Source organism: Colius striatus, chromosome 4 (genome assembly GCF_028858725.1).
Source record: "Colius striatus isolate bColStr4 chromosome 4, bColStr4.1.hap1, whole genome shotgun sequence".
Lineage (NCBI taxonomy): Eukaryota > Metazoa > Chordata > Aves > Coliiformes > Coliidae > Colius > Colius striatus.
This window is the reverse complement of record NC_084762.1, coordinates 36,874,356-36,891,126: the sequence shown is the minus strand read 5'-3', so window position 1 is coordinate 36,891,126 and position 16,771 is coordinate 36,874,356. Positions and strand designations below refer to the sequence as shown.

Genomic DNA, 16,771 nt, shown 5'->3' with positions numbered 1-16,771 from the left:
GGTCTTGAAGACCTCCAAGGAAGGAGACTCCACAACCCCTCTGGGCAGCCTGTGCCAGGGCTCCCTCACCCTCACAGTGAAATAGTTTTTTTCTTATATTTAAGTGGAACTTCTTGTGTTCCAGCTTCATCCCATTACCCCTTGTCCTGTTGCTAGCTATTATAGAAAAAAAAGGGATGTCCCAACCTCCTGACACTCATCATATAGTTGTTTGTGAATGTTAATAAGATCACCCCTAAGTCTCTTCTTTTCCAGACTAAACAGGCCCAGTTCCTGCAGCCTTTCCTCATATGAAAGATGTTCCTGTCCCCTGATCATCATGGTGGCCCTGTGCTGGACTCTCTCCAGAAGTTAACTGTCCCTCTTGATCTGAGGAGCCCAGATCTGGACACAGTACTCCAGATGAGGCCTCACCAGGGCAGAGCAGAGGGGTAGAAAAACTTCCCTTGACCTGCTTACCACATGCTTCTTGATGCATCCCAGGATGCCATTGGCCTTCCTGGCTACGAGGGCACATTGCTGGTAGAATTACTTGAAATGAAATATTTCAATTTGAGTCTTTTAATTGGTTTTGAATTTATTGTTGTTTGTTTTTTAATAGATAATTTTATTCTTTGACCCTGTTCCCCCAGTATACACACATTTTTTCACTTAGAATAGTGTTTTCTTTAAGGATCTAATTATTAGATAACATGTTTCTAAAGGAAATTCCAAGATCAAGTATGCATTATCACTCTTTCCTTGTTTGACCTGCTCTATTTTCACACATTTTTAGGTTTCTCAGTCATTTTCCCTGATGCAATTAGGTCTATTTAAGAAAGTAAGGATGTGCAAATAACATCATTATTAACAAACACGCATGTCTTTTCCAGTTAAGTTCTCTTAGTCAGCACTTCACTAGAAAAAACATAACATGGATTTCATTTTGTGCTTGTCTAGGAGGGACTACATTAATTGTGTGTTTCAGTGGAATTTAGGCACTTAAAATACTTAGCAACTTTAAAATCCAAGGCTTCAGCATTTTTTAGGTGAACAATATAATTCACTTAAAGTTTAATTCAAATATTTAAATTTCTCTCGATACATTTATTTATACACTATCTCTATTAGCAAATATTTATAAATATACATAAATGTGTGTGCATATATATGCATTTCTTTCAGCAAGTCTTTCATTCTTCCTTGATTTTCTAGTGGATGCACGGATACCGTCATTCTAAGCATGGATATGACAAATATTAACATAATATACTTAATAAAGGATCATGAGATAGAACTTGAAAAGAATAAAACAGAACTTGGAACATGAGATACATAGATCATGAGATATAAAGTGGAAGGAAAGAGCAGTAATAAAGTATGTGAACTTGGAAAGACATGCTGATCTGGAAATCAATTATTAATGCATGCTAAAAATCCACATAAATGGGACATGGTTAAATGACTCTCAATGACTGCAGAGGACAGAGGACTTTTTTACAGCTAATAAGTGATGACAAACAATCTAGTTAAAATTTAATTATTTAAAATATTTTGTAAATATACTGTACAAAAGAGGCAAACACTTGAAACTCTTCTTCTTCTCATGTTGTTCCTAAATCACATTTGTATAAATTGTTTTGTAGAAATCTGATTTTCTGTATTTTTATTTATGTAAATTACATGCTAAATTTGGGGTTTTTTTTCTTTTGCCATCTAGTTATACTTTGGGAAGATCCATGGAACTATTCCCACTTTTTCAATAAAACTAGTAAGATTTTTTTACAGACATTCTAACAACATCAATGACACAATAGGTTTAAGAAAGAATGGGAATTTTGAAAAAGAATTTGGAAGATACCACTTTAAATAGACAATGAAACTATGATTTTATGCATGATTAAAAGAAACCTTTCTCAGGTTTGATTTCAGAATTGGTTAGTGATGTTTATAGCATGAATTATGAATATAATTTTATCTTGCATAATTAAATTATTTATACATGTATCTCTAAAATTGTAGTCCAGCCATAACATCTGTATAGCTGATAAAGATCTGCTACTTTGCTGCACTGAAGAAAATTTCATAAGAATGGTCATGGAAGTAAATTAGTTAAGAGCACAGAATTGAGCACAAAGGTTATGAAAAACCTTTTAATTGAAACTAGGTGATAAACTTCATGTATTATGAATTTATTTAAACCTTAAAAAAAAAAGAATATATTTTACTTCTGAATAAGTGAAGGGATGATGGACAGCAGATTGTTTAAAGTATCTGGGTTTCAAGTTCCTAGAAGCTACATTTTGAACTTAATCTTCTAAACTGCACAAGATTTGTAAATTAATTAAAAGAAAGTATTGCCATTAAACTCAAGGTAAGAAATTATTATACATCATTTTATGTATCTTTATATAAAAAGTTACAAGTAGCAAGCATATGACACAGAAATGGAACATTAACAGCAATAATTGTGAATGCATGCTTTTTACAATGTATCTAATAAAGAGATTTTTGCCAACTCAAATATTCAGTAACATACATGCAGATTATTTTCTCAATGTAAAATTCAGTCATATTGCTAGATACTTATCCAACAAACATTTCTATTGAAGTGATTATGGATGGCTATATACCTGATTTGAATAAATTGCTCCTGAAATTGGGAATTTAACTTGCAACAGAAAGAGAGAAAAAGAAATTACCGATAAGCATAATAACCAAAATCTTATTGCCTTCTAGTAATTTTACTCAACACTGTTTGCTGAATTTTGTCATGATATGAGAATAGCTGGTCAGAGTCCATAAAACCTCTAGCTGGTGTTTCCAAGAGCGACACTTTCACAATTCATTGTAGCATGTTCAAAATCACCCAGGAGCGCACTATTCTCAAGCAGTCTATATAACAAAAACAATGTACATATAACAAAAGTTCAATGTAAATCTTACTTCACATATCACATAATATAAAAGTAAATAACAGACACAAAACATATCAACTGAAATAAAATTAAGATTAAAAAAAAAATGGACAGTATCAGGAGCTAATTTCTTCATCAAGTTTGCAGCAAATTTCAAAATGTTTTTAAGAAATAAGGAGCACTTGGTGGCCAGCAGTCAAATTGCAAAAGAAAGACATTATGCAATGGTAATATCTTGCTTAGGAAGTAAGATATATCTCTGCTTCTTAGGTTTGGATAAAGATGATGAAATTAAATTAGAAACATGTCCACTCTCAAACAGTTGAAATAATTCACCATACGTTTTTACATTCATAGTTTGCATGATTGTGTGAATAGTTGTTTGAAAGTAAAACAAAGGTAAAATATGTTTCCTTTATGAGAAATATACAGGAAAGTATTTACCTAAACTATCTAGAAGCAATAAAAGCATGAATTTATTATTTCACAATAAAATTTCTGTTTAGATATACAACTATATATACATAACTATGTTTATATATATATATATATACACCTATATAAATTGTCAGACTAGTAGTTACCTACAACTTTATTATAAACACCTGAGATTATCTTTATTAAGTGTCAATAAATTATTAAAAATGAAATCCCTAGGAAAATACCCAAAAAAAGAAGTTTAACAAACATTAACACTAGAATCTCTAAGTTTATCACTGCTACCAAATACCCTTTCCCTAACTCTTCAAAAGCTTGAAAGAATAACATGAAATGAAAACAGACAGTTCCACATCTGTCTTTATAATGTGTTTGGAATAAAGACTGTATTTAGCTAGGGGATGATTACAGTGCTGTGAAGACTAAGGAATTAATAGATTTTATTTAAGTTATAATGATGAAATGGTCATCTGACTCAGTTTTCTCTGTATTTAAACCTGATTCCCTCAGTATAAAGTAACATAAAACTGAAAAAGTAACATGCATTTTAGCAATATCACAAATAAAATGGAAAGCAACGTATGGTTCAATTGTTGTACAGGTAAGTTTACTTACCTCAAGTTTGTCTCCTAGACCCTAGTTGTGTTGTACTCAGACTCATGTTTGCTTAGAGACCCAATGAGGCAGAACCTGGAATGTTATGGCTATTTCATTCAAGATAGTAATGTTTGTATAGAAAAGATAAATATATGCATATATACTCAATAAACAGTATACTTTGATAATCTGATCACTATTCATGAAGAAATTCATGTTGGCATGCAATTAGATTAAAATAGTCACATGTTTTGTGTGTGTATGTGTGAGACAGAAATGCCTTAACGTGCAAAGAGAATACAGAAGGTATGTAAACAGTCACAATAAGTGCATCAATAATGCATGTAAGAGAAAATGCTTGTACAAACTTGTATAAAAAGTTTCTCTGTTCTTCTTCAAATAAATTGTTTCTAAATGTTTCTACTTTTCTTTTTCTTTTACTTTTAAACTTCTAATAATCCATATTTTACAACCATTAAAAGTGTAATATACAGAAGAAATAGCTTTTCTTAAAAATAGATATTTTTTTTTATTGATCAGAAAGATTCCTTTTAACTAGATCCTCATATGTAAATACATGAGTGTTCCCTATTTACTATGCTGTCTTATACTCTCTTTGTTATCTATGTGTCAATATGATGAACCAATATACTGTGATTAATAAGGGAAGAGGTATAATAAAGTTTGCAAATATTATCGGTCATTATATAAAAGATAATGTGTCAGGAAAAAGGGACTTACATACTCCAGGATTGTGTTTCTCATTGTTATACCATGCAACAGAATAGATTGTGTTTCTCATTATTATACCATGCATCAAAATAGATACATGTATTTTTTACTTGATATATTAATACAGAGTTGTTAGATCAACAGTGGATGATACTCAAGGCCACTTCAGTTACAAAGAAACCACAAGTATGTGGCTCTTTCAAAAACTAGATTCACACGAAATCTTTGGTTTTTGAAAATTGTACCTATTCTCTGTTGACCTGTGTGTGCATGCATGTGGGTATGTGTAAAACAGTAAAAGAAAAAGAAAGATATAAAGTACAAATATGAAACTGAGATAGAGGATTATTGAGAAAATAGTAGCAGAGATGAGAGAAACAGGAACAGGGAGATAAAATAATAATATACGCTATCAGGAAAACAGAAATTTAAGCAATAAGTAAAGAAGATAGAAAATAGATCTTTACTGAATAAAGAGTGAATATAATTTGGACAATCAAGTCTTTACACAATAGTCTTCATCAAAAATCTATTGATACTGACCGCTGAACAGCTTTATCGTGTCTGGACAGCCTGTGACTCGTGGTTGGTACGTCTTCAATTTCATCTATTTCGCACGCATCTGCAGCATCTTGTGAGTAGCTATGCTTCATGACAAGGATATTTCTTCTGTTCATGGGCTGAATGAGTGGTTTTACAGGCTGGGGTTGTATTTCTGTCAAGACAGAAGCATCTCTTGTGCTGAGGTTACTACGGCTGCCCTTAATGCTAGACACTTGTGATCCACAGTGATGGTCATGAATGCATTTTGAAGATGATCTCCGCAGTTTATGATAATTTTCAAAGTCATCTGTAACATCAGAAAGGTCAGCTGTATGTCCAGTCCCTCTGAGAGTGCATAACTCATAATGAGGAGGCTCAAACACCTCTTGGAATACTGTTTGATCAAAGTCTGTTTTCCTTTGGACAAATTTTTTACGAGGCTGCTTGATCTGTACTATAACGGAGATAACAATGAGGATGATCACAATGCAAGAAGTCACCCCAATTATAGTCCCACTGGTATTGGTAAGTTGGTCCAATAGGTTAGCTTTTCTTTTTTCTGTATGACAGAACAGAACAAAACAAAACAAAGTAAACAAAAGAGCAGAGCATTAATTGTAATTCAAAAAAAACCCCAACCATGCCAGGTTCACAGATTACTGCAAAACCGAGTCTAGTCTATGTCTGAGTCTATGTCAGGTATTTGTGAAAACCAAAAATATAGAGGCCATCTGTGTGTCTATTCACTTGGAAAGTGATTTATTCAGGATATATTACAAGCTTAATTAGAATAAAGAACTATTGGTATTTTTTATAAAACAACCAACATAAACAGATGGCTTTCATGTCACCCTTAGACTCCATTTGCTTGCTAAAGCCTTCAAGCCTGTTGTAGACATTCTCTTCATTATTTTTTGTCTCTTCCAGTAACTATATATGCAACTAGGACACTAGGACCAATGAAAAAGCAAGACTTTACAGGATTTAAAAACAAATTCCTCTTTGTGTTGGAAACTTTGGCAAAGTTCTAGTAATTATGAGCTGACTGAGACTGTTGACAGTATTAAAAGAAAAAAAAAAAAAAAAACAGGAGAAAACAGTAGAGTTATTTAAAGTGAGGCTCCACAAAGGAAAAACAAAAAAAAAGTGTGTATTTCTTTTGTTCTTGATCTACTAATTATCACAACTTTTCTAAGCGCTCATAAGGTGATCCTTCCTTCTGTCCTTTACTTGGGAGTCTTTAGGAAGTTAACCAGAACATTCAGCATTGTGAATGAAGAAAAACAGAAAATATGCAGTAAAATAACATAAAGAAAACCAGTTTAATTCTACGATTGTTTATGTTTCTCTGTAATTTGCTTTCAAATGTCTGCAGACACGAGACAGACACTGACTCATGTCTAAATCCAAGCTGAAAGCATTTACATCCATCTCTCACAGGCATAGTAAAACTTGACAGCTGTGATTAAGTTTCAACACAAAGTTTAGTGTAATTTTTCATGGAAATCTAAAACATGTTAAAGGATTTAATAAAAAGTCTTTGAAAATATAGTTATTGGCAACAAAACTGTATCATCCATCTCTTCATAATTTCCTAGAGATCCAAAATTAACTTTTCAGTACTCTCCATTGACTACTCTTGTAGATTCACCTGGGGTTTCTCTAAATGGCTGACACAGAGTCTGGGGAAGTATCAGAGTGAGAAAAAGAACACAGCAGCAAAGAATCTTTTTGCTGAAATGAATAAACATTCTTTCAAGAGAAGATAAATGCACAAGACTCAATAAGAAGACACTTGGCAAATGAAAGATGAAAATCATTCTGGAAATTAAAGGGTGGGGAAAGTTTCCTATTTTCCTCTCTTCTGAAGTAGAGAACAGATAATTTTTTCCCAAATGTATGTTTAGTTTCTTTGAAGAATATTATGCCACGCCGCAATTTTACAGTGTTCTTTTGAAGTATATTTTCATTTGCGTTTTACTCTATTGCACTACTTGTCAGGATTTTACAGGCTTCAGGAGACTTACGAGTTGAACGTTAATCCACCTCATTCTGATTTATTTGATTGCTTCCTAAATTTCTCATACTTCATGTTTCCAGGAAAAATCTGAAGCACTGAGGAGAGTGGGAAGGGTGAGGCATGTGGAAGCAAATTGTCTCCCTAGCCTGCAATGTAAGTTCATTAAGCTCTTTTCCCTGAAGACAACACAGATGTTGATTTTTCTTTTTCCCAGAAACACAGAGCAATATTTAGAAACTGCTAGCAGTAGTTGATTAAAAACATCAGTCCCTACCTATGAAATAGATCTTATGCCTGATTTCCAGTGCTTGTTCCTTGTTCTTCAATTTCACTTGGTTATAGGTAGATTTGGTTGCTTTCTCACAATGTTAATTCACCTGGACTTTTTAGCCCACCTGGACTATTTTGGGTATGGCATGGAGCTAAAAAAACACCTGCTACCCACATGTTACTCTACTGAAATGCTAACTATGACAAAGGAACCAAGATATGATTTTTAATTACATTGTAAATTGGAAACAGAAACCAAGCATTTAGAAAGCTGCCAGAAGGAGATAACCAACACAAATTAACACCAAGCAAAACAAATGTCAACACCAAAAGCAAAATTTGACACTTTTTTTACCTTTCTTCATTTTCTCTATTGCTTGATATATGCTTCCCCGAATTACTCTTCTAAGCTTTGATCCATTTAGTACACACTTAACAAGAAACTAAGGATAATATGCTGTATCCCATGAATTCTAGATGACTTGACATTTTCAATTCTACACATTACCTTTGCAGTGGTTTTCATCCCAAGGATACACACAGTTCTGGAGTCCATTGCAGACCAATGTATTATTAATACACATATTACTGTGGCAAAAGAATGTGTTGGCTTCACAAGGGGCTAAAAACAAGAGAAAAAAAAGCTGATATTAAGCAGTAAATCATTCAGTTCTTTGTGACAAACACACATAGGAGTGATCACATAATCTGTAATAGTAAAAAGTTATACAGCATGGGTTCCTGGAGCATTTTCAATATTTAACATGCAGCATTGAGAGGACTCAAGTCATACACTGTTTATTATTCTGTGGCAAGAGTTTTTCTGTTCTGTCAGACAGAACTTTCCCATAGTCTGACTGTCATGGCTGTAGTGGATTGATCCCTCATACATTGGTGGAGGAGTCATTGATGTGTTAATCAACATTTTTATACACAGATCCAAAACAGAACCCTATGGGCTCCTACAAAAAAAAAAAAAAAAAAAGAAAAAAAAAGAAAAAAAAAGTTAACTGTACCCCTGACAGATCTAGTGCATGGGAAGTAACTGATTTTAAAGTTTATTAACAAAACTCTAGTTTAATAAGAAAGCGTATGTGACTCAAAGAAAATATGTACTTTACTTCCCATATAAATGGTTCTTGAATATTTATGCACAGATAAAATTATTTTTAGAACTTCTTGACCTAAGACATTTAACTAATAGAAAGTTATAATGCTCATGTTATTGATATTTTGAATTTGATGCTTCGCGGCAATTTTTCTTCTCTGCAACTTTAAAAGCAGTTCTTATGACAACTTATATGCATAGCACAGAGTAGTTAAGAACAGATGAATGCTTCAGTGGTTTTCTAACTGAGAACAGTATAAAAGATTTGTATTATAGAGCTTAACAACTCCATATATCATGTCAAGAAATCCACTTTCCAGTAAGTGCTGAAGTTCAAATATCCGTAACTGATTACAACAGCTTCTTCAGAGCAGTTACAGTCTGTTAAACAAATAGTAAATGTCATCAAAACTTGTTTTGTGCACATCCCCAAATACAAAGCCATCCATTTAGATAGAACAATATAAATACACTTTTTCTCTTAGCCTATGCTGAAAACTGATCAGCCAGACTGGTTCTGCCCACTGCTCAATTTTTGGAAAAATCTGGTATATCATCTCCTAAGCTGCAGTGACCCTGGTCAGGTGTTAAGTTTGGTATAGGAAGGATTTTACTTTAAACTGTACAGAAAGAGCAGAACATGTGCATATTAGCAAGGAAGCATGCTGTGGAACAGTCCTTATCTGTCTGTTGCTGTCATTTGGAGACAGTGAGACTGAGCTTGGAGGATACTGTGTGACATCATGATGTGACACATCATATAGGGAACCGACCAGAGGCACTATCATCCTTTCACACTGTAGCTGCAGTCCCTGTTTCTGAGCAAGGCAAGTATCTTTTGGGACTGATTGTTTCTAACACATAGAAAGACTCTCACTGCCTGTTCTAAGCAAAATAGTGAAACAGAGAGGAAGAAAATTTATGAAAGAGAAAACTAAGAAGACCTAAGTAGCCACACTTTTAATATACATTATAACAAATAGGAGGTGCTCAAGAAAAGAAGATGCAAATGGCAAATAGAGAAAGAAAGCACAAGGAGTGACAGGGGAACAAAGGAAAAAAGAAAACCAAAATACAAGTGCAGGATTAGGAAAGCTTATGCTAATAAAACCATAAAAAGGTCAACAAAACAAATCAAAAAACCCACACCGAAACCCATGCAGAGTGGCATGAAAAGCTTTAAAAGTGAGGTGAGCCCTCAGGACCTCCTAGATTTCTATGACTTGGTCTTGCCACTTTAAAATTAATCTGACTTAATCCAGAATGCAAAAGCAAAGAAATGATTGATAGAGAAAAAACAACCCCTAAAAGACTAGAGAATAATTTAAGGAAAGAAAGGACAGTTTTATGAGGTAGAACTAAAGGAATTTAAAATTACAGTTGTGGTAAGTAGAAAAGGAGAAACAGACGATGGCAACAAAGGAAGTGGAAGGAAGAGGAAGAAAGAGAACTGAAGAGTAGAAATAGCTCTTCAGGTATTCTATTTCCAGGTATTCTGGAAAAAATGATGATAGATATCAAATATTAAAAAAAAAGGGAAATGTTTCAGAAAAAAAGAAAGAAAAAATAAGAGCAGTACAAAAGATTTTTTTTTTAGATTTACAAAGACAGGATAATTATGCAAAGTGATGGCAGGGAGATCTGGAAATGAAAGACAAGAGAAAGGAAGAAAAAAGTAAGATAATTTCAGTTTCTCTGAATTATACTGTTAAACTATGGAAGAAAGAAATAGTATGTGAATAAATGTCACAACTAGATGTATAACAAGACAGAGGAATTTCAGAATAAGTTCAGCAAACTTAGGATGAGAGAAATCCAACTATAACATTTATAAACCTAATGACAAACAGACGTTCTTGTTCATGTTTATAAAATTAGTATAGTGCAGTCCTCTTTATGGCCCCTTGAGCCTGGAATGATTAAGCTGAACAAGAAATCAATATGTTTTCCCCAGTCTATTGAAGGCTTCTTGTTGGAATGAATGAAAACATCAATGGAAACTGAAAACTTGTCAGTCCCATTATAGACTGGAGGAATTAGGGGATTTTCCCTTAAAGAGGCACAGCAAAGAGGCCTCAGGATGCTGCATCAAGTATATTCTAGTAAGCAGAATTATTTTACAGCAAGATGGATCTGGTCCTGAGGCTTTCCTGAAGCTATTGCAAAACCCAGGATGGGAGTGGGATCAAGTAGACAAGGTATGTGGTAACAACTCTTGATAGCTTAACCTAGGTCATCATCTATGACGTCATCTACGGCAATGCCTCAATGGGTAAACATTTAAACCAGAGGAAAGGTTGTGGATGTTTTCACAAAAGGAAGCTATTGTTATTAATACCTTCAAACAGATAAAGCAGCACAAACCTCTCCACTCAACAGAAGCCCTACTATCTCAGTTTGCTGTCACCTCCATAGCTATATAAATGCCCTTTATATGACAGAGTAGTGGGAATGCACAGAGCTCTGCCTTGGGTTGAATGGGGAGTCAAGTAACAGTTTCTAGGTCAGGATTAGTGAGTAGCCCAGTGTCAGACCATAGCTGTTAGTATTGTAGTTGATGTCTTTCTGCTACAGACTGTTTCATCAGAGACAAGAAGCAGACAGCTTCTTCAGACAGTTGGAAGAAATGTCAATTTCACAAGCCCTGGCCCTTACTGGGGGGACTTTAACTACCTCATGCCTATGGGGAGCAAGATAGAAGGACAGATCTCTCTCTCTGCAGTGCTGCTCTCCAGCAGGTCAATCCCCAGCTTGTACTGGTGCATGGGGTTGTTCCTTCCCAGATGCAGGACTCTGCACTTGTCCTTGTTGAACCACATGAGGTTCCTCTCTGCCCAACTCTCAAGCCTGTCAAGGTCCTGCTGAATGGCAGTAGAGCTTTCTGGGGAATCAGCCAGCTCACACAGTTTGGTGTCATCAGTGAACATGCTGAGAGTACACTCTGTCCCCTCATTCAGGTCGTTGATGAAGATGTTGAACAAGACTGGCCTTGTGGAACTCCACTGGCCACAGGCCTCCAACTCGATTCTGTGCCATTGATCACCACCCTCTGGGCTCTGTCATTCAGCCAGCTCTCAATCCACCTCACTGTCCACTCATCCAAGTCACACTGCCTGAGCTTTCTGATGAGGATGTTATGGGAGATAGTATCAAAGCCTTGCTGAAGACAAGGTAGACAACATCCACTGCTCTCCTCTCCTCTCATCTAGCCAGCCGGTTATGCACTCACAGAAGGCTATCAGATTGGTTAAACAGGATTTCCCCTTGGTGAATTCATGTTGACTCCCTCTGATAATCATCTTTTCCTTCATATGTATAGTGACAACATTCAGGATGAGTTGTTCCATCACTTTTCCAGGGATGGAGGTGAGGCTGACCGGCCTGTAGTTTCCTGGGTTGTCCTTCCTGCCCTTTTTGAAGACTGGAGTGACATTGGCCTTTCTCCAGTCCTCAGGCATCTTGCTTGTCCTCCATGATTGTTCAAAAATGATGGAGAGAGGCTTAGCAACCACATCAGCCAGCTCCCTCAGCACTCTAGGGTGCATCCCATCAGGTGCTATGGACTTATGAGAATTAAGCTTGGCCAACAAGTCTTTAAGCTCTTCCTCTTCCATCCAGGGCAAGTCTTCTGCTGTCCAGGTCATCCTATTATTCTTGCTGGACTGGCTTCCCGAGGGCTGGCCTTGGCTGTAAAGACTGAAGCAAAGGCGGCATTCAGTACTTGGGCCTTCTCTGCATCCTCGGTCACTAGGACACCCTCTGTGTTTAGTAGTGGGTCTACATTCTCCCTCATCTTCCTTTTACTACAGATGTACTTGAAAAATGCCTTATTGCTGTCCTTAACTTTCCTGGCTAAATTTAATTCTTGAAGGGCTCTAGGCTTCCTTGTTGCACCCCTGCATGCCCTGGCAATGTTCCTATACTCTTCCCAAGAAGCCAGCCCCTGTTTCCACCTCATAGATGGCTGCTTTCTGCCTGAGTTGTCCTAGCAGATCCTTGCTCATCCATGGAGGCCTCCTACCTCCTTTAAAGGAGCAGGTAATCATAAACTCACCAGTGTTTAAATTAGATCACTAATTAGAAGAAAAAAAAAAAAGTTCATTTTTTCAGTTTAGACTTGAACCAATTATTATTTTTATATAAAATGATACAAAATAATATATACAAAACAAAAAACTTCAAACACTTCCATTATAAATTATTTTCAGTGATAGTAATTTCTTTTTAAAATTTTGTGTGCTATGTGTACCTTGCATCTTGAAGTACAAACAAATTGTATAGTTGTTGAATTAATTAGTGAGTAACTTTTTCTGGTTTGCAACCAGTATTTTTACTGAACACAAGATGGTGCACTTATCCTAGAAGATACATAAACAAGTGCATTAACAGGCATAGGCATGATGTCCCTGACTAATTTTCAAGTTTAGGAAAACTATACTTTAAAAACTGGTACAATAATAACCTTATTTCTATTATCTGGCATGTAAATATATGCATGGTCGTTACAATGATCATATTTCCAGAAGATTACCATTACAATATTAGAAAAAAGCCTGATTTTAGTATCTGAAAGTTACTGCTTTCAAAATTTGTGAAAGGCAAGCCACAGAAATTGTCTATATTTTCTATTGGAAGGTTTTGTGAATGTGCAGGGAGACAGTAATCTAAACTTTTTCATTTATTAATGAAAAAATGATCATAAATTTTTTAAATCCTGAATAGCCCTAAGGCAGAGAAACATAAAGAGCATTAATATTTCTTCCATATGCCATGTATATAAAGCAACATTAAATAAAACATTAATATTATATATATCTTTTTTAAAAGTACTACTTTTACTGAGACAACAAAATAAGCAACCACAAGTAATACATGAGCATTTATGCTATATTAGTATTTATAAAACACTACTGAATTGCATATTCTGTGTGCTAGCAATCATTATTACTACTGTGATGTTATGATACAAATAATAAAGTAATTTATCTGTGTTTGCTGAGTATCATTTTGTTGGCTATGACAGGATAATTTGGGAATAAAATGGAAACCCAGATAGGATAAAACATTTTTATAAGATCAAGTCAAAAGCTGATTTGTTATGGACCTGGTGCGAAGCTGATTCTGCCACTTCAGTGCAGCACTTTCCCCAGCATATTTACACCGTTTCTCAGGATCATGCAGAATTAGTGCAACTTCTTTGCTTCTAGTGTGTGAACTAGCTCTGAGCAAGCAGGCTTGGATGTCTACATCAAACTTCATTAAACCATGTGGATTTACCCTCTGAGTCTGTTTCAAGAGAGGGATTTCAGTCTGGGACTCCCTAATCTCATGAAAAAGTCCTCCCCTAGTTGCTATTTTTAGGCTTCTCTCTCTTCCCTTCTCATCATAATATTTTTGAGATGTCTTGCTTTTTTTCTGAGGATGGGTAGGAAAAAACTGAAATCTTAACAATGGTAAGATGTGAGAAATATCTTACACTGAACTTGGTAGACATTTCACACCTACTCCTCACATACTTAAGATAGCTTGTTGTATCATATTCTGCACATAAATTCTTTAAGAACAGATTGTTTGGATTTTCCCACTGTTCCTTTCTTTCATAAGAGAAAGAAAAATTAAATTCTTCATATGTTCCTTGAATTGCTCTTAAATGATGAGGAAGAAGTTTTCTCTCAGCTTCTCCAAGGAACAGTTCATCAGTCACGTTGAGAGACAGTTTCACTTACTTTATTAAAATTATTAAGATGATTCTACTACTGTGCACCACAAGTATATATACTACAAGTACTTCTCATTTGCCACTAACAGAAAAAATCACCTTATTAAAATAAAGCTGTTGGAAACTTGAAAATTAAATGTGCTTAATACTGAATTTTCTTTCACTTTCACACAGCTCTGTTCACAACAAATATAACTTTATGGATAGTTAATACCAGATACACATCGATAATCTGTTCTTTAAAATCTTTTCTGTGGTTTCATGGGGTTTTTTTGATCAATGAATTAGGGAGAGAATGACAGCTCAAGAGCATATTCTCAGAGTTCCAGACTCTTCCGTTTATACACTCCAGGCACCATAAACAGTTAGATTGTTCAGGGTTAGAAAGTCATGGTGATGTTTTGCCATTGAGGGTTTTTTACTAGAGACAGCTAGCTGCAAATAGAGCAGAGGTGAAGAATATCACAGATGAGTGCTTGTGAGTAAGGAGTCAATCACAATGAAATTTTTTTATATATTAAAAAACACTGGACTAGGTGATCTCTTGAGATCCTTTCCAACTCCTACCGGTCATGATTCTGTGATTAGTGCGGAAGCAGGGAGAAAACCCAGCAAAGTTGCAATCTTTTTCTACTCCTAAGTCCTTGTGAAGGGAAATAATCTCTTCACTTATTGCACATCGTAGCATCACAGAAAGGTAGGGATTGGAAGGGACCTCTACAGATCATCTAGTCCAACACCACTGCAGAAGGAGGTCCACCTAAATCAGGTCGCATAGGAACGTATCTAGGCAGGTCCTGAAGACCTCCAAGGAAGGAGACTCCACACTCTCCCTGGGCAGCCTGTTCTAGTGCTCCCTCACTCTCACAGGGGAATAGTTTTTTCTTGTTTAAATGGAATATTTGTGTTCCAGCTTCATCCCGTTACCTCTTGACCTGTTGCTAGATACCATCAAAAAAAGGGATATCTCAACCTCCTGACATCCACCATTTATATATTTGTAAATATTAATGCAATCCCTCCTCAGCCTCCTCTCTAGACTATACACCCCTAGTTCCCGCAGCCTTTCTTCATAAGGAAAATGTTCCAGTCCCCTAAACATCTTGGTGGCCACTTGGAGTCCACTGGACTCTCTCCAGAAGTTCTCTGTCCCTCTTGATCTGAGGAGCCCAGATCTGGCCATACTACTCCACATGAGGCCTCACCAGGGCAGAGTACAGGGGGAGAAGAACCTCCCTTGACCTGCTGGCCACACTCTTCTTGATTCATCCCAGGATGCCATTGGCCTTCTTGGCCACAAGAACACATTGTTGTCTCATGGTTAGTTTATTATCAACCAGGACTCCTAGGTCTCTCTCTGCAGAGCTGCTCTCCAGCAAGTCACTCCCCAGCCTGTACTGGTGCATGAGATTGTTCCTCCTCAGGTGCAGGACTCTACACTTGTCCTTGTTGAACCTCATGATGTTCCTCTCTGCCCAACTCTCAAGCCAGTTGAGATCCCCCGAATGGCAGCACAGTCTTCTGGGGAACCAGCCAGTCCTCCCGTTTATTTCTATTTTGTTGCCTTTCTCAGTAGTTCTTTTTGCCTTATCACAACAAGCGTGCTCATTAATACTGCATACCTACAGTGTCTATTCCCCATCAGAGAATTGTGCATGCTGGGCTGGTCGTCTTCAGGGATTCTGGCTGTAAACAGGACTTTAGAGTCGTGCTCTTCTAAACACAGATGTAGATTTTTGACCAAATACAAGTTTTGTCATTAAAAGGAATTGGAGTTCCTTTCAGAAAGCCACATGTAACTGGGCTTTAATAATAGATTTAGAGCTCAAAGGGACACCAAAGTAAAAGAAGAAATATAGTTTTCTAGTATGGGGTTTGTTATGCAAGAGTTATGGATGGAGAAAAGCAGTGCTACCAAACAGCAGTCAGAGGTGAGAAATCAAACATCTTGCCTGCTGTGCGTACAGAGGGATTTTCTCTTATCCCATATGCCTTGGTTCTACAAATCCGCTTTTAGGTTAAAGTGTAGGTGTGTCTGCTCATGAGCAGCTCTTTGAAGACGCTGTAGGAGCAACATATCTGTCATTAATCAAGTTGCAAATCACTCTCACAGGCATGGAAAATGAAATTAACAGTTGGTCAGTGCATGAAAAAACAAACACTAATTTTTCAGGTCTTCTTATTAGATAAGCAGACATGCTTGATGATACTAGCTTTCTTATTTTCCTTTTTCTGATTCTTAAATTAGTTTATTGGACATTTGAGATCTATTCTAGATAGTGACTACCATACACAGCTAAAAATGTAAGGACATAAGCAGACAAAACACATAATGATAGTTGGAATAGCTAATAATGATGATCATAAAATACCAGTTCATCATTCTAAATTATCAGCTATTAAGAATTAATTGGTTATTAAATGTTACTTGGAGCTCTACTATGATT

The 16,771-nt window shown here is 35.9% G+C and overlaps 1 protein-coding gene across 1 annotated transcript in view; it reads right to left on the bottom strand.

The window, feature by feature from the left end:
* Positions 1 to 3,964: 3,964 nt before the first annotated feature.
* The window catches only part of NETO1 (neuropilin and tolloid like 1), a 64,071-nt gene continuing 51,264 nt past the window's right edge, over positions 3,965 to 16,771 (bottom strand). The window contains exons 8-10 of the mRNA XM_061995524.1: positions 8,006 to 8,119; positions 5,208 to 5,766; positions 3,965 to 4,025 (exon numbers count right to left, since the gene is read on the bottom strand). Of these exons, the coding sequence (XP_061851508.1) occupies positions 3,965 to 4,025; positions 5,208 to 5,766; positions 8,006 to 8,119 (734 nt within the window). The remainder of the gene's footprint in view (positions 4,026 to 5,207; positions 5,767 to 8,005; positions 8,120 to 16,771) is intronic.